We start from the raw sequence: 23,915 nt of genomic DNA on the forward strand, positions 1-23,915 counted from the left end.
GCTTGTGCCCTGGTGTTTCTGCCCTACAAAAGGTGTGCCGTTAGGTGGGGAGAGCCTCACGGGGAATCTGCATGTGTTCCGGGGCCACCAGGGCCTCACGGAAGTTATGGAGTGACATTGCTGGAACAACCCTGCAGGGAGCGCAGGCTCTGAACATAGTCTGATCCTGGAAGCAGGCCAGTTCTGCAGGCCGCGCTGGTCCTGGAGGCCAAGTTGGTTCTAGAAGGTGTTTGCGTAAGACGATTCCTTTTTTTTTTTTTTTTTTTTACTTATGATAGTCAGAGAGAGAGAGAGAGAGAGAGAGAGAGAGAGAGAGAGAGAGGCAGAGACAGAAGCAGGCTCCATGCACCGGGAGCCCGACGTGGGATTCGATCCCTGGTCTCCAGGATGGCGCCCTGGGCCAAAGGCAGGCGCTAAACCGCTGCGCCACCCAGGGATCCCCAGCGGAAGACGATTCCACAAGCAGGTTGCCGGGTCGGGTTCCAGGGAGCGGTTCGAAGGAAGGTTCTGGAAGCGGGTTCTGCCGCCGTGACAGCGGAGGCCAGGGCCGAGCCGGCGTCTGCGAGCGAGCGGAGAGGAAGGACCCGCACCAGCTCTAACACCGCCGTTATATCCCTGGGGCGGGACCAAACCGCGCGGTGCAAGCTCGGGCATTCTCGAGAAAGCTCGGTGCAAGCCGGTGGAGCGGCTCCGGAGGCCGAGCAGGGAGTTGTCTTTTTCCCTCTTACTCTAACTTTTCCGCACGCTGAGCGGACGCTGCGGCGCATGCGCAGTCCACGCCCCGCCGGGCCGCGGGGCGACGGGCCAGGCGGTTGTCACGGGCGACCGCATTCTCCCGAGACTCCGCGCCCGCGCGGGCGGGGCCTGGCCGAGCGGGCCCGCCTCCCTCGCACCCTGATTGGCTGGGGCCGCTGCTCGTTGGCGTCGCCGCGGCCGCCGATTGGGCAAAGGTAAGTTCGCACGCTCGGCTCCTGGGCCACGCCCCCCCAGCCGGCCCACGCCAGCCACCCGGGAGGGGAGGACGCTGGGGGACCCGGCGCGGCCCCGAGAGGGACCTGCGCGAGCCTCGGCCTCCAGGCGGGCGCGGCCCGGACGGTGGGCGGCAATGATCCCCGAGGAGAGGCCGGGCGGCCCGGGCGCCGGCGAGGACAGCACGAGGCTGCAGGCGGCAGGCAGCGTTCGAAAGGTGGGCGCGTCCGCGGGGCCGGGGGCCCGTGGGGGGGGTCGGGGACCCCAGCCCACCTTGGCTGCCACCTGCCGCCGGCGGGCGCGGGGCTGCGGGGTGGGCGCGGCCTCTCAGGTCTGTGCGCTCCAAGACTTGTGGCAGCCCCCCGCCCTCGCTCCGGAGGCTGCCCTCCGGGGAAACTGAGGCACGGCGCACAGGCCGGGCCCTCCCGCCTGCCTGCGCTGGGCGCCCCTCATCCCGTCCGGGGCACAGCCTGTGCGGCTCAGTAGAGCTCAGCGCCTCTCCGCCGCTCGGGGACGCCGCGGGCCCGCTAGGCAGGTATTGGGCTCGGGTCTGAGGCTGCGGCCCCGTGCCAGCTCCCCGTGCCAGCTCCCCGTGCCCGTCACTCCTTCCCTAGCTTCTCCCTCCCTCTCGCCCGGGCTGCTCAGCCTTGCCCCGGGCGCCTGGCTCTGTCCTGACCGAAACTTTCCGCGCCGGCAGCGGGAGCCTCCCGCGGACAGGAAGTGGCAGGAGGACCCCACAGCTGGGCAGTTTGTCCTTTCCTCGCTCACCGCGCACCTCCTCCCCGTCTGAGGTCCCTAATCCTGGGGCGCTGACTAGGACTGCGGGCCATGCCCGGGAGTACTGGGGAATCTCTGCAAGGGGATGGGAGTGCTGAGAGGGAGGGGGCTGCCTGTCTGGGGCCTGAAGCCTAGGCGTTCCCTGGGGGCCACAAGAGGCCATCCCAGTGTCCCTACCAGGCCCATGTGGGGCGCTACAGGGCTCAGAGTAGCTTCTGGCTCCCAGGCTGCAGGTCCGTCGTCCCCCCCCCCCCGCCCCGCCCCTTCCAGCACATCTCCAGGAGCACTGGACATCTGAGACCAGGTGAACGGTGTTGATGAAGACAGCCCTCCTGAGCTGATGGCCTCTGCCCAGCACATGGACCACCCCCTCCCTGGGCAGATGGACATGGCTGCTGGCCCCAAACCTCTAGAACCTGCTGCAGCTTTGCAGTCGCACCTTCAGAAGGGGAAGGATGGAGCTTTGGCTCTGGCCTGCACCCCTACCCCCAGGGTCTCAGGCCTCCTGGAGAGGAGACAGCCTGAGAGAGCTTCCTTGGTGATCTCTCTTGAGAACGTTGGAGTGGGGGCGAGACGTTGAGCATAATCCAAGGTGGCCATGTTCCAGGAGCCTTCAGCGTGGGAGGGTGGGAGGCTTTCTTTAGGATGCTCTCTTTGAGGGAGTAGAACAAGATATAGCCCCCAAAGCATCTGAAACTGCCCTGTGCCTGATTGGGGGGTACACACCAAGGAAAATAGGCCCCATTTCCTGCGGCATGTGGAAGATGGTAGGCACCAGGGAAGCTGTCGCTGCATCAGGGCAGGGTCCTGGGAGGGACCGTCTTCATCCCCACTCTGTTCAGGGGCCATGTGACCATATTTGTGGACTTAGCTCAGGGAAGGCGCATCCTGAGAAGTTCTTCTGAGCTCCAGGGCTGGTGACTGTCCCAAACAGAAGGTTCCTATTTTTTTTTAATATTTTTAATTTTTTTTAATTCATTTATGATAGTCACAGAGAGAGAGAGAGAGAGGCAGAGACACAGGCAGAGGGAGAAGCAGGCTCCATGCACCGGGAGCCCGATGTGGGATTCGATCCCGGGTCTCCAGGATCGCGCCCTGGGCCAAAGGCAGGCGCCAAACCGCTGCGCCACCCAGGGATCCCCCAAACAGAAGGTTCCTAACTGACCAGGAGGAGGCGTGGTGGCCTGGGCCCTGAGAACTGCTCCAACTCCCCATGGGGCTTACCGAAGCCCCTGACCTTCTCTGCCCCCCCCCATTCTCCAGTAACAGAGTTGTGAGATCAAACCCCCCCCCCACATGGGGTTCCATGGTCAGAGAGGAGTCAGCTTGAGATTCTCTCCCTTGGCCCCTTACCCCACTGTGTTTGTGCGAGCGCACTACCTACCTCTCTCTAAAATTAATAAATCTTTTTTTTTTTTTTTTTTTTAGATTTTAATTATCTAAGAGAGGGCAGTCTGGGTAGCTCTGCGGTTTAGCACCACCTTCAGCCCAGGGCATGATCCTGGAGATCTGGGATCAAGTCCCACGTCGGGCCCCCTGCATGCAGCCTGCATCTCCCTCTGCCTGTGTCTCTCATGAGTAGATAAATAAAATATTTTTTTTAAAAAAATAATTATCTGAGAGAGAGAGAGCACACATGCATGTGCACACAAGCAGGGGGAGGGGCAGAGGGAAAAGCAGACTCCCCACTGAGCAGGGAGCCTGGCATGGGACTCAATCCCAGGACCCTGGGATCATGACCTGAGCTGAAGGCAGATGCTTGACTGACTGAGCCACCAGGTACCCCAATAAATAAATCTTTAAAAAAAGAAGTGCAGAAGGCTGTGTGGTGAGCAATTGGCTACTTCCTGCCAGGGGCTCCCAGAGCCCCGTCGCACTGGTGCTGGCCCCACAGTACAGGCCCAGCTGCTTCTTGGGGCCCTGGTCCCAGCCCTGTCCCCCCCACTCTGTCCTTTCTGGCCTGATTGCCCCCACGCCCCTCCTTTCTGGCATCACGCACTATGCCCAGCTTCTGCGCTCATGCACCTCCGCCAGGCCTGCCTGCTGCTGTCCGTGGAGCTGGCTCACACTCACCTGTGGTGACCGCCCCCTTCCCTGCCTGCAAGAGTCCTCTGGCCCTTGGGAGCTGCTGGCAGAGGCCTGGCCTGGCCCCTGTGACCTGCAGCCTCTCCACAGGGCTGTGACCCCCTGGCCCAGACAGCGCCCGGCCGCCTGCAGAGCCGCAGGGCTCAGGTCCACCAGCAGATCACCAAGGAGCTACGGATGCGAACAGGTGCCGAGAACCTCTACAGGTGAGTGCCGGCGGCCATCCCCATCCCTCAGGAGGGTGGCGGCGCTGCTCCCTGAGGCCCTCTGCAAACCAGCCTATGTTGAACACAAGGCAGTGACCCAGCTGGGTGCCCGATCCTGTGGTCTGGTTTGGGAGATGGACACGTGAGCAGGTGACTGTGGCTGCTGCAGGCTCAGGAGGCGAGGCTGGGCCTCCCCCTGGAGTCTGGGGCAGCCATATTGTACAACTGAAACCCTCACAGACCACCTGGGCTCCTGCCTTGGTGGGCCTCACTGGCGAGGGTCAGCCCAGGGTCAGCCAAGTGCCACGTGGGGCTGGAGGGAGCTGGGGTGTGGTGTGGGAGCCCCTGATTTGTGAGTGGAGACAGCAGGGGTTTCTCAGCAGAGGCACTGTTTAGGCTGAGCTGTGACACATCCCCCAAGATTGTGGCCCCAGGAAAGTGTCCTCCAGGCCGAAGGGGTGCATCCCCCTTGGAACAGTGAGCTGCATGTCTGCTCAGACCTTCACCCATGTCTCCAGGAGCCCACTCTATGGGCGATGGCCCAGGGATGTGGTCCAACCTGTAGAGCCACAGCCGGTGTGTGCAGGGCCGGCAGACAGGTTCTGGGGTCTGCTGGGTGCAAGGGGCCCTCCAACCCTTCGCCACCTTGGCAACCCGTCCCTGCTGTCAGCCTGGCCTTCCGGGGACTCCCTGCCCCTTCTGTCGGGTGCTCCGATGTAGGCACAGAGAGGGTCTGACCCCAGCCTTCCAGAGAGGTTGGTTTTGTGTCGCTGTGGAGGTTGCACCAGGGCCCGCCTCCAGGGGAGAGGTGGTGGGAGGCGAGAGCCTGTGCCCTGGGCGGCCTGGGTGTTAGCTGATGTGCTCGGGCCAGAGGCGCCATATGTACGCGTGCATGGGAGTCCCCCGAACTGCAGGGGGACTCAGGAGAAGAGGGAGGTCACAGGGGGGGCGCTGGGGCTGTGAGCACGGGGGTGGGGAGGCCCGGGGCACGCAGTCCCCCTGCAGAGCCCCACCCCGTGCCTCCCGCAGGGCCACCAGCAACGCCCAGGTCAGGGAGACGGTGGTCCTGGAGCTGAGCTACGTCAACTCCAGCCTGCAGCTGCTGAAGGAGGAGCTGGAGGAGCTCAACGGCAGCGTGGAGGCTGATGGGCCCGGGAGGTGCGCGCGGGACCGCGTGGCCCGGGTCAGGGCGGGGGCGGGGGGGTGTCCAGCCTTCGCGAGCGCCCTGCGGCTCTGCCCCTCTGGCTGCAGCCAAGGTATCGCCGTTCTGATGATCCCCCTGGGGCTGAAGGAGACCAAGGAGCTGGACTGGTCCGCGGCCCTGAAGGTAAGTGCTGACTGGGGCCCTGGGGCCGGTGGACGGGGCTGCGGCCGAGAGCCACACGGGCTGCCCTGGCGTCCGAGGGGTCCAGGAGGCTTCCCGGTCCAGGCAGAGGGAGGAAGAGTGGCCTGGGGCCACCCAGCTGCCCAGGCTGGGGGGGTTCCGTTTGGCTGGGCTTTGGAGAGGAGCGCCCCGGTGGGCTGGGCAGCGCGGGTCATCCCTCTGTCGCCGAGAGCCCGGTGCCTGGGGGCTGGGCCTGCAGTCAGAGCGGGTGCTGGCCGGACCTGGAGCCTCAGCAGATCGCACGGCCTCGGGGGCATAAGGGACTGCACCTCCGCACCCTGTGTCTGCGGGGCAGGAGCCCCAGGGCCAGGGAGGGGACCCACGGCCCTACACACCCTGCCCCAGGGCCCGGGGCTTCCTTCCGCTGCTGACTGCCCACCTTGCACTGGGTGACCAGTGGCCAGCAACTGCCCCTCCCCTCCCAGGAGCTGATCTCTGGGCACTTCGGAGAGGACGGTGCCTCCTACGGGGCCGAGATCAGGGAGCTGGAAGACCTGCGGCAGGTGCCTGGGCTCTCCCCTCCTTCTCTCCCGCTGCCCCTCCCCTCCCCTCCCCTCCCCTCCATTCTTCCTCCTCCCCCTTCCCTCCTCCCTCCTCCCCCTTCCCTCCCCTTCTCTCTCCTTCCCTCCACTCCCCTCTCTCCATCCCTCCTCCCCCCATACTCCCCCCTCCCCCTCCCGTACTCTCCCCCTCTCCCCTCCCTGGAGACCAGTTACTCCCAGCTCACAAGGGAAACTGAGGCTCAGGAAGAGGAGCTTGGCATAGGCATTCACACACAGTACAGGGGTCCCTGACTGGGGCAGCTCTGGGGACAGCGCAGAGACAGGTGCATACCCGGGGCACACAGACGGCTCCTTGCATACCAGGGAGGTCCTGTCCTCACCACATGCTGCTGGCCCTTTAGGAACGGCTGCCCTGTGGCTGTCCCCTCCTGGGGACCCTGCCCGGGCCTCTGCCTTGTGTTCTGCATCCCCAGGGTGGGGCCCCAGCAGCCTCAGAGAAGACAGGTGTGCCTCCGTGTGACCTTGTGCCCCCCCCCAGACCCTGGAGTGCTCCCATGGGGCTGTGACATCTGAGGGACTTCGCTGGGTGGTGTGGGTGCCCTGGGCTGGGCCTGGGTGCTGGGGCCAGCTGCTGCCTACCCCGCAGGCCATTCGGACGCCCAGCCGTAGCGAGGCGGGCCTGGAGCTGCTCATGGCCTACTACAACCAGCTCTGCTTCCTGGAGGCGCGCTTCGTTGCCCCTGCCCCTGCCGGGAGCCTCGGGCTACTCTTCCATTGGTAGGATGGGAGTGGGGGGGGGTCCCCACCACCACCACCGACTGCCCCGAGGCCCTTCTGAGACTCTCGGCTCAGCCAGCCTGCCCGCCCCACCCACAGGTACGACTCGCTCACGGGGGTCCCGGCCCAGCAGCGGGCCCTCGCCTTCGAGAAGGGCAGCGTGCTTTTCAACATTGGGGCTCTCCACACCCAGATTGGGGCTCGCCAGGACCGCTCCTGCCCTGAGGGCACCAGGCGCGCCATCGAGGCCTTTCAGAGGGCTGCTGGTGAGGGCAGCCCAGACCCTGGACCCCACGGCCGCAGTTGGGGGGGGCGTGCATCTGCAAGTAGAAGAGCCCCTTCCCCGGGACCAGAGCTGGCGGGGGTGGCCGCCAGTGCAGGGGGTCAGGCGCACACACAGCCCCTTCCTGGGGGATGCAGGCCTAGGGGGGGCACTGGCAGCCCTGGCCGCCTGCTGTGAGCGCCCCTCTGCAGGGGCCTTCAGTCTCCTGCGGGAGAACTTCTCCCGAGCGCCCAGCCCAGACATGAGCCCCGCCTCACTCTCCATGCTGGAGCAACTCATGACGGCCCAGGCCCAGGAGTGCGTCTTTGAGGGCCTGTTGCTGCCGCCCCCTGCGACCCCCCAGGATGGTGTGGCCCAGCTCCGCCTGGCCCAGGAGGCTGCCCAGGTGAGGACAGGGAGCCCTTGTCCCACAGGGACCTGGCCAAGTGTGGTAGCTGCACAAGCAGGAGGGCCTGGACCGAGGGTCCTGCAGGGGTGCGGGGTGACATGGCTGTGTCTCCTGTTGGCCTGGTCTCTGGGGCTGGGCAGGACCCCAGTGCCCTGAGTCCTTGCCCCTGGGGCAGCACCGAGCAGAGCGGAAACTGGGGCCAGACCCCTGAGCTTGGCTCAGCTCGGGCTGCGGGGCAGGTAGGGGCCAGGACTCAGGGTGGCAAGGGGCAGGGGCTGAGGCTGCTGGGCTCCTCCTGGAGCCCGAGAGGAAACCCCAGTGTCACACGACGTGCCGGCAGGTGGCAGCTGAGTACAGGCTGGTGCACCAGACCATGGCCCAGCCTCCTGTCCGAGACTACGTGCCCTTCCCCTGGACTGCCCTGGTGCACGTCAAGGCTGAGCACTTCCGCGCCCTGGCCCACTACCACGCGGCTGTGGCCCTCTGTGACAGCCCCCGTGAGTGCCCTGGCCCCGCATCTGTGTGCTGCACAGGCCCCAGTGCGCGGGCTCACGGCCCTCTCCATCTCTGACCCCCGCAGCGGCCCAGGTGGGGTTCCCGGCGCTCCAGCAGCCCCTCCGCGGGTCGCCAGCCACGTCCCAGCCCTGGGGCTCCGCATGGCCTGAGGAGCCAGAGGAGCGCAGGAAGCTCGGTGAGGGGGGTGTGGAGGGGACTGAGTGACCCAGCCTTCACGAGTCGCCTGTCACGGGCACGCCTGGTGTCCCAGCACCGGCGGGAACAGTCGCCAGCTCACCTTCGGGACGTCCCCTTCATGGCCCAGGCGGGGCGGGAAGGCCAGGCGTGTGCGGGTGCTCGTGGGGGGCAGCCCGTCCCAGAGCGGCCGGCGGGCCCTTGGGATGGACCCAGACCCCTCACCTGCCCTCTGGCCGCGGCGCCCACGGGCACGGGCCGGCTGCATCCCCGCAGGCAAGGCGCACCTAAAGCAGGCCATCCTGGGCCAGGAGGAGGCACTGCGGCTGCACGCCGTGTGCCGGGCCCTGCGCAGAGTGGACCTGCTACAGGCCGTGCTGGCCCGGGCGCTGCGCTGCTCGCTGGCCAAGTACTCGGAGCTCGACCGCGAGGACGACTTCTTGGAGACCAGCGAAGCTCCTGACATCCAGCGTGAGCAGCCCGGCCCATCGGGACGGTGGCGGGGGGCTGAGCCCTGGCGGGGAGCCCACGTGGGCACACTCCCTCGCTCTTGGGGGGCCTCGCCATCCCCGCCGGCGGTTCCTGCCCCGGGGAGGCTGCAAGCTGCGGCCTGGGAGGCAGACCTGCGCGGGGCGGCGGCACCTGCTCCATGGGAGCCGGCGGGATAGCCAGAGGGGGAGCCGCGGGCCCAGGAGTCCCTTGTGCCTGCGGCCACGGCTCCTCAGGACACCTGCTCGGCTCCAGCTGACCCCAGTCCTGGCTGCGGCCCAGGAGCCTGAGGGTCCACGAGTTCAGGCATAGCCCTGACCTCGCCTTACCTTTGTCATTTCAGCCAAAACACAGCAGAAGCCAGAGATCAGGGCGCCCAGCTTCTCCAGCGTGAAGGTGACCGACATCTTCCACCGGCTGGTGAGCGTCCCCTGCCCAGGACACCCCTCCCCTTCAGCAGGGGCTCAGGCAGGTGGCCCTGCCCTGGGGGAGGACCCTGGGCCTGGTGGTGGCCTAGCCTGCTCCCGCCCTTTGCTGCACCTGGTTTCTGACCCAAGACGTAGAGATGGGGTGGCAGGTGTTGTGGGGCCTGGCCAGGCCGCTGACGCCCCATCGCCCACCCCCAGGGGCCCCTGTCCGTGTTTTCAGCCAAGAACTGCTGGCGGCTGGTGGGGCCTGTCCACATGACCCGGGGAGAGGCTGGCTTTGGCCTCACGCTGCGAGGAGACGCGCCCGTCCTCATTGCCGCTGTCATCCCGGGGGGCCCAGCCGCGGTAAGGCCCCCACCCCACCCCCAGAGCCGAGGCCCCCGGCCTGGAGCGGGCAGATGGGACTGTGGCCGGAGGTGGCGGGTGCCCACTCCCAGACCCCCGTCTCCCCGCAGGCAGCCGGCCTGCAGGAGGGCGACTACATCGTGTCCTTGAATGGGCAGCCGTGCAAGTGGTGGAAGCACGCCGAGGTGGTGGCACAGCTGAAGGGTGTGGGCGATGAGGGTGTGAGCCTGCAGGTGGTGACGCTGCTGCCCCGGGCAGAGCCACCCGGCACGGTGAGCCCGGGAGGGTCCTCCCCTGGGCCCCAACATCCCCAGATGCCAGGAGGGCCCTGGGAAGAGGAGGCTGCGTGTGGGCCACCCTCACTGGGTAGCTTTGTGGGCAGCACCACCTGTACTCTGGCCTCCACCCGGCGCCGTTCCCTGCCCTCCACGGCTCGGTGTGCCCAGGCTCCCGCTGCTGGAGCTGCCTTCACTCAGCCCAGTGTGGCCCACGGCGGGGGTGCTGCTGCACTGTCGCCCTCACGACCACAGCTCGTCTGGACGGCCACCAGCCATCTCCCCGGGCTGGCCACAGGCAGGCGGGCAGGGGTGCTCACTTAATCCTTTCTGTCTCGACTGCAGGGGCACCACCAGCCAGCCCTGGGGGGGCTTCTGCGGAGCCAGAAGGAGTGTGGGGGGGGGACGCCAGCTCCTGTGCGAGCCAGCCCCAGGCCCTTCCTTGGCTGGAGCCGCAAGGCCAAGAGGGGCAAGAGCAGAGGGAGGCTGTCCCCACAGCCCTGAGCCGTGGGCCACCCGCCCCCTGGGGGTGCCCAGGGCGGCGGTGAGGGGCCAGCTCCCCTGCCCCTACGCCCTCCTCCATCCCAGTGGCCGGAGCTGCCCATTAAAGACGATGTCAGATGCTGTGTGTGTGAGCCCAGTGGTGGTGGCCGGGTGCTGCACCCACCACGGGGAGTGTCACCATTGCTCTGGGCGCGGAGTCCAGACGCCAGAACACTGCCGCTGGGCTGCCCTGTCCTCATGCATCCCCCAAGTGCCCCCCCCCCAGGAGAGCAGCCTCCCAGGTGGAGAAGGGCTGTCCTGGAGAGGTGGGGCAGGTCGGGTAATGTGTCGGCTGTGGGTCCCTGAAGCCCAGATGCTCGGTGCCCCGTCCCCCCGCCCCTGGACAGACCGCACCCTGGCCACACCCTACCTTGGGCCTGGCGCTGTGACCCTCCAGTGACCCCGCCACTGGCCCAGCCCCACAGCACCCCAGAGGCCAGCCGGGGCTCTGGGCGCCTGCTGCACCACCCACCCTGTGGGCAGCGTCCCACAGGGACAGGGACGTCCCACCGGGCCCAGGCCTCTGCTTCTGCTCTGCACCCCGGTCACGCCTCAGCGCCAGGCACGGACCTCGAACCACCCGGCCACTGCTGTCCGGGCCTCCTCCAAGCCTCCCGCTGGGCCTGACCCCCACCCCGGGAGACTTGCCCCAAGTTGTCCAGCAGGCCGCGGGCGTCAGGGTGAAGGCCCGGCTGGCCCGGAGTCTGCGTGGCCACCAGGGGGCGACCGCTGTCCGCTGGAGGCAGCGTTTGGGGAGGGGCGGGCGGGCAGCGTGCCGCCACCTGCTGGGGCAGCCTCCTCCCAGCCCCCGCCCCCCCCCCCCCCCCCCCCGCCGGCCTCTGGTGGTAACCACGGGGTGGGGGGGGCTCTGAGTGGGGGGCAGGGCTCCCCTGACTGAGCCAGGCGAGGGCGGCCAGGTGCGTTCCTTCCGACCCACCTGCCCTCCTGGGAGAACGCCCCCCTCAGCGCCACCAGCCAAGGTCACCTCTGCGCTTACTAATTCAATTAATAAAACTGCGCGTCAAAGAGGCCATTACCTGCTAATCAGGGATGACGGGGTGGCAGGTCTCGTCCAGGAGGATGCTGCGACCCCCTATCTCTGATGGGAGTCTGGACCCAAGAGGAAGACGTGGGCACCGCAGGCCCTGTGCCTGGGGCTCCTCAGCTGGGGGGGCGGGGATGGGGGGGAGCGACGAGGGGGCGGGGGCTGGGGGCTGCCGTGGGTCGGTTCCCCCCCATCCATGTCGATGACCCCTGTGGTCGGGAGCTCCCCAAGGGGGTCTCTGAGGTCCTGCTGCCAGGCCCTGCCCCTGGTTTGGGGGTTCCGAGGGCCCCTGATCTGCCTCTCGCTGCCAGGACCCCTTTCCCAGGGAGGGAGGCGGGTGACGGGCTGGGGAGCGAGGGGCCCAGTCCAGCTGCACCAGAGGCCTGCCGGTGTATCCTGGGCCCTGAGGGGATGCCCACCCCCCCGCGTCCAGACTCTGGGCTCCCCACCCCGACCACCGGTTCTAGGTCAAGCGCACCACCTATGTGTGTGTCACAGACACGCCACCGGGGGCACAGTGGCTGAATGCCCCGGAGGGTCCCCGCGTGTGCCCCCTGGGGAGGGCGGATCAACACTCGGGGCACTTCCCGGAGTAGCAGCCCCCGCCTCCCCCGCGACCAGCACCACACAGGGCCCGTGTGCAGGGACCCGTCCGTGCGCCACCATGCTCCATGCAGGGACATCTCATTTTCCAGAGCGGTCCCCCCTGGCAGGGAGGTCGGGGTGAGTGTGCGCTGCGATCCTTTTTGCTTTGCCAACAGAAAACTGCCAAGAGGGGGAAAAGCAAACTCAGTTTCGCTTGGGTCAGCAGTGAGCCTCGAGGAGATTAATGTGAGCAGAGGCTGGGGAGGCCGATGGACACGGCTGGGGGCGGGCCCTAGATGAGCGGCGCGGGGGGGGGGGGGGGGGGGGGACTCACTGTCCTCCGGGTCCCTCCACCCCCACTGGCTGGGCTCAGCTTGGGTGCCTCCACTGCAGCACCGACCGTCCCTAATGCCCTAAGAGGCGGGGTTGGCCCAGGAGCCTCCTTGCTGGGCCTAGATCGATGCCATGGCCCCACCCAAAGGGACCCTGATAAGAGGGTGGCCTCACTCCCTCGTCCCTTGGACCCTGACCCCGGGGCTGAAGCCACGGAAGGTGGCACTCCGGGAACACACCAGGAGTCCACAGGGGGGTGAGATGCCCTGAGCTCGCACAGCATGGGGGTGGTCCCCAGGCCCCAGGGGACCCAGAAGTGGGGCGTGTGGGAGGTGGTAAGTGGGAGACGCAGCAGTGCCAACCCCATGCCTGGGAGAGCAAGTGCAGGCAGACGAGATCGTCCTGAATATGGGTGTCCCTCAGGAGGCAGAAGAGGGGAGCCATGCGAAGAAGGGGATAGAGACTGCAGGGCTGCGGCCACCAGAAGCTGGAGGGGACAAGAGGGAGCCCCCGAGGGCCGCGTGGCCCTGCAGACACTGACTTAGGATTTCTGGGGCCCAGACAGGTCTGTTGTTTAAAGCCTCTTGGTTTATGGTCATTTGGTAGAAGGGCCGCAGGGCACTGGGCGCAGCCTCACGCACATCCTCATACCTCTTGGCCTCAGCGTGTCCTGTGGGATAGGCCGTGACCCATGGGGGGGCGGTGGGCTCAGTCCCGGCGGCCCTGGACACACACACCCGGCATCTGGAGGCACGCTGGGTCACGTGGCCTGAGCACCCGCATCTGGGGGCATCTGGCTAGAGTGACCGAGCGGGTGAGACGGCCCGCGGCCGCGGGCCTCCCACCCCGCCCCACCGCCCACCCCCGCGGCCTCGGAGCACCCGCCCTGCAGCCCTCGGCCGCTGGCCTCCGCTGGCCTCCAGGAGGCTGCCGGGATGCGGGCTGCTCCCTGCCTTGCACTCCGCCCTGCCTCCCCAAACCCACCAGGGCTGGTGTCCGTGGGGCGAGGGCAGGGAGCAGGTACGGCATATCGGGGTTCCTTCAGGCAGGGGGTGGCCTTGATTCAGGCCCAGCTGGAGGCTCCTGGGCCAACCCCACCTCTTAGGGGATCAGGGGTAGACTGAGGCAGGCACAGAGGGGCCGGGGCTGGGTGGCTGGGGAGGCCTCGGCCCAGGACTGTGCAGTCACTCGTGGTCTGTGTGGAGCCACATCGGGGCCTCAGAACAGCCCCCCAACCCCCTGGCCGTGCGGGGGGCGTGAGGCCCGCAGAGCTGCCCAGCCCACTGTCCCCACCCCAGCCCTGCGGCCAGGTCTTCGCTTGCCCAAGGCCGGGGGTCTGTGCGCTCACCCAGCGCACAGCTCAGTGGACCTCCCCAAACTCCCTGCGGGCGCACGGACCCAATGGAACCATCCGAGGAAGCTGAGCAGAGGTGCTGATGGCCTGGGGCCTGGGCCTGGGTGGAGGTGGCGGTGCTGGGGGCGGGGGGGGGGGGGGCTCTCTGCGTGCAGGAGGGGCTGGGCTGGGCCCAAAGGCGGAGCCTGCCGGCGAGGGACGGGGCTCAGTGGGCCCCCCAGCTGGAATGGCCAGGTGGTCCAGGGGCTCCCAGGGCGGATCGGAGTTTGCGTCTGTCCGTCTGTCCGTGTGGCGACAGCTGGGGGGTGAAGGACGGGGATGCGTCAGGAGGCCCATTGGGGAGGTGCCAGCTCAATGCTGCTGTCCCAGCGGGGTGAGGGCAGCCCTGCCCAGGGCACAGAGCGCGTGGGCCAGAGACTGCCGCCCCTGCCGCTGCCCGGAGCCTCCAGCTCCCAGCCCAAGGAGGCGGGTGGGGTGCCGCCCAGAGCCTCCCAGTGTCCCCCAGCCCGCTGCTGGCCGCGTGGCCATCTGCCTCCTGGTGCGGGGAGAGGCAACACAGCCCCGGGCTGCTGCCCTGACACACACCTTAGGGCCCTGGGAACCCACAGTCCCCTGGGGACAGCAGAGGACCGCCGCCCCCCTGCGTCTGCCGCAGCAGAACTGCCCGTGCTATCCGTGCTCCCGCCACCCCCGGCTGACCCCGGCCGCACCTCTGCTTGGGGGGCGCCGAGAGGCTCCTGGGGCCGGGTGCCTTGGCTCCCAGTCCAGTCGGGAGGGCGGCGAGGACAGGGACTTGCCCAGGTTCTCGCTGACCAAGGCGCACCCAGGGCTCCGACCGGTCGGGGAAGATCTTTGACCCCTGTGGCCGCTCCCTCCCGCCCCCCCGAGGAGTGCGCCCCTTCCAGGCCAGGCCCAGGGGCCGTCAGCTCCGTGTCTCTGACCCCAAGCCTGCCTCCCACGCCAGTGACCGTGGGGGACCGGACGCCAGCCGTGCCCCACCTGAGGCTGTCCCTAGCCATCCCCACTCTCTCCCTGCCTTACAGCCTCCACCTTCCCAGCCTCCCCCTCCAGGGACCTGGGACTCCCGTTGGCACCTGGCTCCCCTCTGCCCAAGGAGCAGGCCTGCGGCAGGGGCCTCCTCCTCACCTGCGCCCAGGGGAGTAAAGGCGGGATGTGCAAGGCCAAGGGCAGGTGGCCCCTGGTGGAGGGAGGCACCCACCTGGAGCCCAGGGTTCTGCTGTGACGGTCTGTCCCGGAACAGAGGGCGCCCTCTCCCCATTGCAGAGAAAGCACCTGAGAGTGTGTGTCTGGGCCTCAGTTTCCCTGCCTGAGCTCCAACTGACAAGAGGCTAATGGGAGCTCTGCTGCAGGGGACGCTCTGAATTCCTCTTGAGGAGATAAGCTCCCCCCTGAATCCCCTCGTGCCCGGGAGTCATCCTGCCCGTCACGGCCCCACAGACTTCACGTCGGAGCCTGCACGCCTGATGAACGGATGGCACGCAGACTCGGTCAGCTCCAGGGAGCGGGAGGGACACCCCACCCCCCGTCCCCCCAGCTGTGCAGGCCGCGCCAGGGCCAGCAGATGGAGGGGCTCCTTTAGAGGACGAAGTGGGCGGGCCTCCACCCCCCCACACCCTCTATACCCCCATCGCCTCCACACCTCACCGCCTCTGCTGTCCCCCCACAGCCTCCGCACCCCACCACCACCTCCGCCGCCCCCAACACCTCAAGAATCAGCCCCAGAAGCGGGCCGAGGCTCTGGGGTGCCCGGGCCAGGTCTGGGACCATGATTGTAGGAAGCCAGGTGCATTTGAGATGGGGTCAGCTCCAGTCAGGAGCCAGCTGCTGGGCACGGCCCCCCGGGGCAAGAGGGTCACCTGGAGCCCCGGGAGATGGTCAGGGGCAACCTGGAGAACTGGGGGCAGGAGGGGGCAGGGACACTGACCAGAGGGAAGACATAGGAGCTGCCAAGGGAGGGGGAGCCGGTGGGATGAGAGGAGGGGGTGAGTGGGAGGAAGCGGTCAGCTGGGCCCTCAGGCCCCCCAGGTCCCCCAGGCGGGCCGGGCTGAGAGGTACAGCCGCGGCCCCAGGCCCCTCCAGAGGATGACGATGGGTGTGGGTCTCGGGGCCAGGCCCTGCTCTCAGGTTGCCTGGGGCCAGGCCGTTGGGCAGGGGCCGGGCCAGAGTCCTGGGCAGACCCCAGTGGCGGTCAGGCCCTCTGGGGCCAGCAGGCCTCCCCCTCTGGGAGCGGTTTTCGCTGCCTGGCGTTCTCCCCGAACCCCAGGCCCCGCCCCGGGGGGCTGTGCCGTCAGCACCCTGCGGCCCCGGCAGCTCCTACGCCAAGGCCCACCCTGGGGGCGGGCTCCGCGGGGTGGCCGAGGCTCCGGGGCCATACATAATGCAGTATTTACCTGGAGGTGATTGGCAGCCCCCCAGCCTCCTGGGCTCCCCCGCCCCCCCACCGACCACGAGCCAGACGTGCATTAAGGCCGAGTGACTTATCGAGCTGTCAGGAGGAGCGTTTGAAGACAGAATTATAGGGGAGAGGAAAAAGATTTTTACCAAATTAATGAAAAATCAATCTGGCCTCAAAAATCCATTAGGCTTCATAATGTGCTGGTTACAGGCTGAGCCGCGCAATCCGATGGCCACCGTGAACTACCGCGCCCCCCCCCCCATTCATTACAACCGCTTACTTCTGAGAGGACACCTGCCGCCCCCGCCCCGGGCGCCCAGGCCCCGCTGGCCCGGGGCTCTCAACCCAGAGCCCCCGGGAGACCCCAGCCCGGGCTGAGGCTGCCTCAACTGTGGGTTCCCCACGCACAGACCCAGGGGCCCTTCACCCAGGTGCTGAAGGTGGTACAGACGGGAGCGGGGTGCTGGCAGGCAGGGTACGAGGGATGCTGGCAGCCACAGCACTAGGGGGCGCCGGCGCCGGCCCCCAGGGTCCGGGTTTCAGATGGTGGGTACGGGCGGTGGTCACGGGGCTGGTGGCCGTGCTGGCTGTTGATGTCCCCACACGCAGGTGGGCAGCAGGCTGTGGGGCCCGGGCACCTCGACCTGGGCACAGCCTGGCGGCGGGCAGGCCCTGGGCGTTGTCATTCCGCGGAGGCCACGGGGCCGGGGCTGGGACGGAGGCGGGTGCCGGCGAGCACCCAGTCCCCACTAGGAGGCAGGGGCAGGCCCCAGGGTGAGCTGCGGAGCCCCTCTGTGCCTGGGGCAGGGTGTGCGCCGGCCGGACGCTCGATCGATTTTCCATTAAATTGGCAAATCTCTCTCTTTTTCTCCTGGAATCCTGCCTTGAAACTGCCGCCCTGACAGCTGCATCCGTCAGCTGCCCTCCCACCCTGACCCCTCCTGTCCCCTGGCGCCCACCTCCCTCGGGCCTGATCTCGGGCAGGGTGGGGAGAGGCAGGCGCCCCCCCCCCCCGTCCCTCTCCTAGGGGCTCCCTGCCCCAGCTCGCCCCAGCCCCAGGCACGCGGCCTCTGGTCTACCGTCCCCCCTCCCCTCGGTCCCGCAGTTTACGAGGAGTTCCTCTTCCCTGGGGCTCCTGGGGTGCTGCCCTCCCGTGCTGGGTGCCTCTCTTCTCACCTCATGCCCTCATTCATCCTGTCTCCTGGGCCTGCCCTGCAGGGGGCCAGCAGCCCAGGGGGGCCGAGTTCCGGCCCCTGCCCCGGGAGCGGGTGGGCTGCTGGCCCCTGGCAGGTAAGAGGCAGGGCCCTTGGGGGCAGGGGGACTCCCGGCGTGGGGGGCAGAGTGGGCCACAGCTGACGGGTGTGTTTGCAGCAGGTGTGGTCGCTGGGGCTTAGGGCCTGGGGAGGCGGGTGGAGGGTAGTGTTGGGGCCCCAGGTCCTGGGAAGCTGAGGCAGCTGGAGGGACCGCACGGCCCCCCGAGCTCACCCGCCAGCTGGGGTCTCAGTGCAGGAGACCGCCTGCTCGGAGCCCGGGTGCCGGGAGGGGGGCTCACCCAGGGGCCCTCCCACGGGGTGGCTTGAGGAGCCGCAGGCCAGAAGGGTGATGCTGCACTGAGCCGTGAGTACGTGGCACCGCGGCCCAGCCGGGGGCGCAGTCCGCCCAGGGGGCTCCGCGGCGCAGCTCCCCGGCCCTGCTGGAGCCAGACAGTCTCGGTTTCGGCGGGCTGCGGTTTTGTGGACCAAATCCCAATTCATTAGTGGCATAGGTGGGGCGGGAGGGTGGGTGTGGGCAGGGGGCCGAGGCCCTGTCTGCGGTTTTCCGGGTGGCCTGGCCACCTGGCTCCAGAGGCTCCAAGGCCCCATCAAGCGAACCTGCCTCCGATGATCAATCTGGTGGACGACACGCCAACCATGAATCACTGGGGCTAGTGGAGTGCAGGCGAGAGGGGCCAGCGGGGAGCTGGCCCAAGGTGACCTGAGCCTGGTCCCGCCAAGCCACCCCCACCCTCTCCCTGCTGGCCCCCCGCTGGCCCCTGCTCTCTCTGGGTCCCCCCCACCCCCGGGTTCTCTGCTCCCTGCTCCGCCCTCTCGCGGCCTGTGGCTGTCTCCTGGGTGCATGCACTCCCGCCGCCCCAGCTGGGTCCCCTTCCCTCTGGCTCCCACCTGGGCGTCCTGTCTGTCCTTTCTCATACCTCAGGGGTCTTGGGTGCCCAAAGCTGCCCATGCAGGGTGTCAGGCTCTCCAGCTCAGGGAGCTCCTCAGAACAGGCCAGCAGTGTGGCCGCTGGGTGCAGAGGTCACAGCCCCATTCCTTGCCTGGGGTGGGGGTACCCCCCGCCCAGCAGAGACGGTGCTCCAGGGCATCTGGGGCTCCCTCCAGCCGTGGGATCTGGGCCGCTGCAGCCAGAGGAACGCTGGCCTCCCAGTGCCGGACAGGCCTCAGCTCTCCCCACCGGGACGGAGCCAGGGCAGCATCAGGGACCCGTCCCCGGCCCTCATGGTGGGCCCCGCGGAACATGGTGGGGGCTGGGGCTGAGGGCGTCATCTCCACATCTATACTCACCCACTGATAATGCCGCACGGGCGGCCCCCACCTCCCTCAGGTCCCAGCCAGGCCCGCGTCCATCTGATCAATGACTGGGCACATCCTGAGCCAGGGCGGATCTGCTGACCCAGGCCGCCTGCCCCATCCTGTCCCTGCCTCATCAATAGCGGGTCATCCGGCATGCTGTCCTCAGCCCCCTGGGGAGCTCCGGCATGACAGCTGCTGGCCCTGCAGCCACCGGGGGGCTCAGCCCTGGGAGCAGAGCAGGCGTCAGCTGGAGGCTCCCAGCCTCACCACCCCACCCACCTCGCAGGTGGCCTCCAACGGCCTGGCAGGGTGGGCACCCCAAGGCTGCCCGGGGGCCTCCGACGGGCATTGCTCCCAGAACTCCTGCGTTCCCTCAGGACTGCTGACCGCTGGCCACTGAGGCATCACCCTGCGGTGGGAGGGACAGCGAGCCCCTGCATCCCACAGGCCCAAGAGGGGTTCCCAGGCCCGATCCATTGTGGGTTGGAGAGCGTTCCAACTGGCAAGGCCGCCCCAGATAACATGGGGACATGCAGGGGTGAGCTCCCCCGTGGACAGGGCTGTCCCCAAGGAGACCAAATGGCCGTGATAGCACCCAGCCTGGCCTGGGCAAGGCCCAATGCCCACAGTCCCCAGGGGGACAGAGCTCCACACGCAGCGTGTGCACAACATCCCTGCCTCCCGGGGAGCAGCCCTGGCCACGCAGGTGGGGTCTTCCACCCAAGGACAGGGAGCACCCCGAGAAGAGATTGGCCAGCCTCGCATCGAGGCTGCCGGCCAGGTGCCACCTCGGGGCGGGGGGCTGCGGCCAGAGCCCTCGGCCTCCCCACAGGCCCCCAAAGGCCCACTGCCAGTGCCGGTCAGAGCCATGGGCAGCTGTAGGGTGTAGGCCACTGTCCCCCGCCTCCTGAGGCCTACACCCCGCCTCCGTCCCCTCTGGCCTGCTGCGCTGGCCCCCACTGAGCCCCCAGGGTTTCTCATGCACTGGGGGGTGGGGGACAGGGCCCAGGGGCCCCTCCCCACCCCATGTGCCGCCCCTCCCCCTGCCTGACCTAACTCCCCGGGGACATCTCAGGCACTTCCCGGAATCCGGAGGAGGGCACCCCGATGGAGAAGCCCCCATGTCTGCCCCAAGCCCCGAGCACAGCTGGCCTGGCCATTTTCCCCGGGGACAGGCGGGGTCGCCCCAAAGCAGAGGCGCGGCCACCAGGTGGACCGTCATCCATGCAACGGGTACTGGTAATAAATGAACTAACAAGGGACACATTTGGCCCCCGCAGGAGAGCCCGGGCTTCTGGGCGGCCGTCAGCAAGCGCCCTGCTCTACGGGCCGGGGGCACAGGAGCTGCCCAAGGACCAGCACGCAGCAGGATGGGTGACCTGAACGGGAGGCCTGGGAGAGGCGCCACAAAGGGTTTGGAAGAATGAGTAGGAGCTCTGTAGGCTGGGCGCCCTGGTGGCGCCGCTGGTTGAGTCTGACTCTTGATCTCAGCTCAGGGCTTGATCTCAGGGTCATGGGTTCAAACCCCATGTTGGGTTCAAGCCCATGTTGGGCTCTGTGCTGGGTGTGGAGCCTATTGAAAAAAAAAACAACAAAGAAGAGTTCTGTGGGCTGAATGGAGAAGCTTGAAACAGGCTGGTGTGGGGAGAAGGCAGGGGAGAAGAGGTGGTACAGGGGGGCCAGCCGGCTCCTGGTGGCCTCAGAAGACCCAGCAAGGCCACTGTGTCGGTTGTGGGTTGAAGGGGCAGCCGGGAGGTGTTCCGGGACCTTGACCCGGCCTCTCGGGTCTGTGGGGCAGCCTTAGGCTCTGCTTTAGTGCTGGAGAGGTTCAGAGATCTGCCCAGGGTGTCACAGCATTAGGGCAGGGCTTGGTACACTCACCTGTGGGCCCATTTGGGGCAATTTGTTGGGGTTTGACTTGACTGGAATCCATGTCCTGGGAGGGCGGGCAGGCCCAGCCTCTGCCTCCACATCCCCTGCCCTGGGTGATCCCTGGGTGCATGGCAGGCTTGGGAGGAGAGGCAGGACAGTGCCCCTGCGCAGGAGGGAGGCCGTGCGGGAGCTGTGTGCAGCTGCGCCCACCTGGCTGATGTGACACGCGGACTGGGATTCACCTGTCCTTGGCACCAGTGTTGTGAATATTCCTAAGGAGGCAGGTCAGTTAACCCAGAAGGTGGCCGTCGTCCTACCTGGGACAACAAGCAGCTTCGTAGACCCTGGAAGAGCCGCGGGGCTGGGATGACTCCGGGCACCGGCCTGGACACCCTCTGCAGGCTGGTGGCGTCCTGCCGTCGGGACCGAGAGCTGCGACCCTTCAGGGGGGCCAGCCTGGGATGGAGTTTCTCCTGCTCAGTCCCAAATCCTTGGCCCAGGTCTGCCCAGGACTGAGCACCGCCCCCCAGGACCCCAGAGTCTCAGGCTTGTGGGCGGATGCGGTCCCCTAAGGAGCCCCCCGTGGGGCCGGTCCTGCCTGTCCGGGGGCCTTGGGCCTAGGAGGGCCTGGAGAGTGTGAGACACAGGACGGCAGATTTGTTTTTTTAAGATTTTATTCATTTATTCATGAGAGACACAGAGAGAGAGAGGCAGAGGCAGAGGGAGAAACAGGGTCCCTGCGGGGAGCCCGAGGCGGGACTCGATCCCAGGACCCCCGGGTAACACCGTGGGCTGAAGGCAGATGCTCCACCGCTGAGCCCCCAGGGACCCCCTGTCCCCCGTCTTAAGCTTTTTTAAGTGCACAGCTCACGGGCACTCAGCGCACTCACAGGGCCCTACGAGCTTCATCCCTGTCCAGCTCCAGAACTTTCCCATCTTCCCAGAGTGTTCAACGGCGACCCCGCCCCGCCCCGGAGTCACAGCAATTGCTGGAGCGGGCACCTGCCACCTGCCCTGGGTGGCAGGGAGGCGGCAGGGGAGGCGGCAGGTGTCCTGCTCAGGCCGGCGGGTCAGGCCCAGGGCGGGGGGGGGGGGGGGGGGGGGGCGGGGAGGGCGGCGGAGGGGCCCCGGCGGCGGAGGGGCCCTGGGAACTACTGGTGGCGGCAGCAAATTGATGTCTCCCGGCGGCCAGCAGCCCAGAGCGTTTTTAATGGTCCCTAAAGCCCTAGGTCAGCCAGCGCTGAGCTCAGCATCCCCCTGTGAGGCTGGGGGTGGGGAGGCACCTAGCCCTCTGCTCCCAGCCCCCCGCCTCCCCCCAGGACCTCTAGAACCCGGCAGAGAACTGGGGAGGATGTCCCCAGGATGTCCCGTGATGTCCCGTCCGGGGCGACCCTCGTGCAGACCCCTTCTCACCAGGCTGGAACCGCCCTGCCCTTGGGGCCCTGCCGGGGGCAAGGCCGGATCGGAAGCTCCCTCGGCACCCCCGGTCCTATTTGTCAAGGGCCCATTAGGTGCTGACAGCTGCTTCTCGTCTGCCCAGCTTAGGGCGGGCTGAGCCCCCCAGGTCTCCATCAATCACGGGCCCTGGGTCTGCAGGCTCCTCCACCCTGCTCTGGGCTGGGGGCCTCTGAGGGCAGCCCCCCCACGGGACCCAGGAGGACTGTTTGGGAAGGATGTCATTTCGGACTCGGAACATGCCGGAGGGAGGTGGCTTCCTGAGCAGGGAGGGGCAGCCACAGGGCCATCCCCCAGCGCTGGCGGGCGGCCGGGCGGCGGGAGCAGGTGCCTGGGCCGTGGGAGCCGGGGTCAGGCTGGCTGGCCACCTCAGGCCTCGTGGCCCACCCACAGGAGGGGCCTGGGGCCGCCCCTGCTGGGCTCTGGGCCTGTCTGCCCATTGCCGGCCTGGAGTGAGCCTGGGAGGCCGGCCAGGCCCCAGGGCGCCCGGGACAGGGTCCAGCCACTGGCCTCACTGGGCTCAGCCGCCACTGGCTGCGGGGTGCGAGCCAGGGAGAAGGGGCTGGCAGCTCCCACACTCTTCCCGGAGGCCACGGGCAAGCCGTGAGCACAAGAGCCGGCCTGGCCAGGTGCAGCAGCTGCTCTGGGTCAGGACTGCCCAGCAGGCTGTGGTTTATTTATACGACAGAGTTTATTTATTTATAGGGCTCTTGCTGGGTGGTGCCCAGACTCGGACTAGGAACTCCAGGCCGGGGAGGCGAGGGGGGTGGGTGCTGAGCCCCTGAGACACTCGAGGCCCCGCCGAAGAGGGGCCCACTCACCACCAAGATGGCTGATGTCCAGCACCCTGGGAAGCAGTCCCTGGGGCGCCCCCTCCTCCCTGTGGGTGGGGAAGCGGAGCCACACAAGTGAGGGCTATTTAGGGGAGTCGAGTCACCGTGGTGCTCCCCACAGTCACGTCAATGGGGAGCCCACGGCCTGGCCCTGCTCCCAGCACTCGGGGGTGGTGGGGCTGGAGCCTCTCAGGCCCTACAGTCACAAGACTCCTCGGTGCTGCCGGGTGGCCAGAGAAAGTGCGCGCCACGCAGGGCATGAGCGTCTTAGGGCTGTGCGTAATCGTTAGCATAAGTACCGCCCCCCCTTCCCCGCCCCCAAGCATGGGAAATATTTATAATGAAGACGTTTCGTTGTTGATCTGAAATCTAGATGTCTAGAATCTGCCTCCTGGGTTTTTACTTGCACAATCTGGCTGCCCTAGGAACCGGGGCAGCACCTGCCAGCACCTGCTGGGAGCCCAGGAGAGGCAGCCCCCGTCCTGCTGCCATGTGGGCCTGTTCTGCCTCCTCCTCCTGTTTCAACCTCCCTCCCACCCTGTGCCCCCCGCCCCCCACGGCCCGGATTAATTGGAGAAGGACAACGTTCTTCGTATTAGCCGTTCAGGTAGCGATGTCTGCTTGCTGGGGCAGTGGCCAAATTTACTGTCTCACAAGATGGTCCTTGTGGAGCCAAATCCCTCCCTCCGACCCCAGCGGCCCTGGGGTAGGGGGATGCTGTCCACAGGAAGGCCACTGACTTTGGGCCTGCCCCTCTGTTGGGGCCGGGCTCCCCCAGGAGGGGCTGGGTTTCAGCGCTGCACCCCACCATCACTGTGGCCCCTGGAAGCAGCCACACCCTTCCTCACGGCCGGGGAGGCTTTGCCCCCAGGCCAGGGGTCAGACTCGGGCAGAGGAGGCCAGAGGTGCAGGGAGATGGGGGCCCTGGGAGATGTGGGACCACAGGCTGGCTGGGCAGCCACTCAGTGCTGGGGGGCGGGCAGCCTGCCTCCCCAGGGACCCCAGGGACCAGGGCAGCTCCGTGCCAGGGGAGGGGGGTGAGGAGAGCCTCGGGGCCCTGCAGACACGGTAGCCCACCCCCACCTCCGGGCAGGGCCCCGGGAAAGCCTGAGACCAGGCTGCCCACCTCCGACGCGACACCGGACCGTGTGGACAGCTAGCGGAGAGGCCCGTGTCAGTCTGAGTGAGGACCCGCCCAGGTCCTGCGGAGACAGGGTGGCGTGAGCACGGGCCTCCGGGACCCCTGAGCCACCAGGCCGGCCCACAGGGGGCGGACCGAGGGGCCTCGTCTGAGCCCCAAGGGATCAGGG

At 67.6% G+C, this 23,915-nt stretch overlaps 1 protein-coding gene across 4 annotated transcripts; it reads left to right on the top strand.

Moving 5' to 3' along the window:
- The first annotated feature begins 317 nt into the window (after window positions 1–317).
- Window positions 318–11,173, top strand: RHPN1 (rhophilin Rho GTPase binding protein 1). Of its 4 annotated transcripts, XM_055314375.1 has the most exons (15): window positions 986–1,186; window positions 3,922–4,037; window positions 5,067–5,195; window positions 5,289–5,364; window positions 5,847–5,924; window positions 6,571–6,701; window positions 6,801–6,967; window positions 7,176–7,369; window positions 7,713–7,869; window positions 7,953–8,063; window positions 8,339–8,533; window positions 8,895–8,971; window positions 9,178–9,324; window positions 9,435–9,596; window positions 9,945–11,173. In XM_055314375.1, exons 1-15 carry the CDS (start codon window positions 1,106–1,108, stop codon window positions 10,101–10,103), a joined length of 1,980 nt encoding a protein of 659 aa, XP_055170350.1. In that variant the 5' UTR covers window positions 986–1,105; the 3' UTR covers window positions 10,104–11,173. The 4 variants fall into 4 exon arrangements, with proteins under 4 accessions (XP_055170352.1, XP_055170350.1, XP_055170348.1 ...); XM_055314377.1 differs by lacking the exon at window positions 986–1,186 and adding an exon at window positions 318–950 and having other exon boundaries at window positions 9,435–10,087; XM_055314373.1 differs by having other exon boundaries at window positions 9,435–10,087.
- The last annotated feature ends 12,742 nt before the right edge of the window (window positions 11,174–23,915 follow it).

Source organism: Nyctereutes procyonoides, unplaced genomic scaffold, assembly GCF_905146905.1.
Source record: "Nyctereutes procyonoides isolate TBG_1078 unplaced genomic scaffold, NYPRO_anot_genome, whole genome shotgun sequence".
NCBI lineage: Eukaryota > Metazoa > Chordata > Mammalia > Carnivora > Canidae > Nyctereutes > Nyctereutes procyonoides.

Coding starts and splice junctions, on each gene's coding strand:
- RHPN1 (XM_055314373.1), top strand. CDS start 1,106: ATGATCCCCGAGGAGAGGCCGGGCGGCCCGGGCGCCGGCGAGGACAGC. Junction 5,365..5,846: donor ACTGGTCCGCGGCCCTGAAG/GTAAGTGCTGAC, acceptor CTCCCCTCCCAG/GAGCTGATCTCTGGGCACTT. Junction 8,972..9,177: donor CCGACATCTTCCACCGGCTG/GTGAGCGTCCCC, acceptor GCCCACCCCCAG/GGGCCCCTGTCCGTGTTTTC.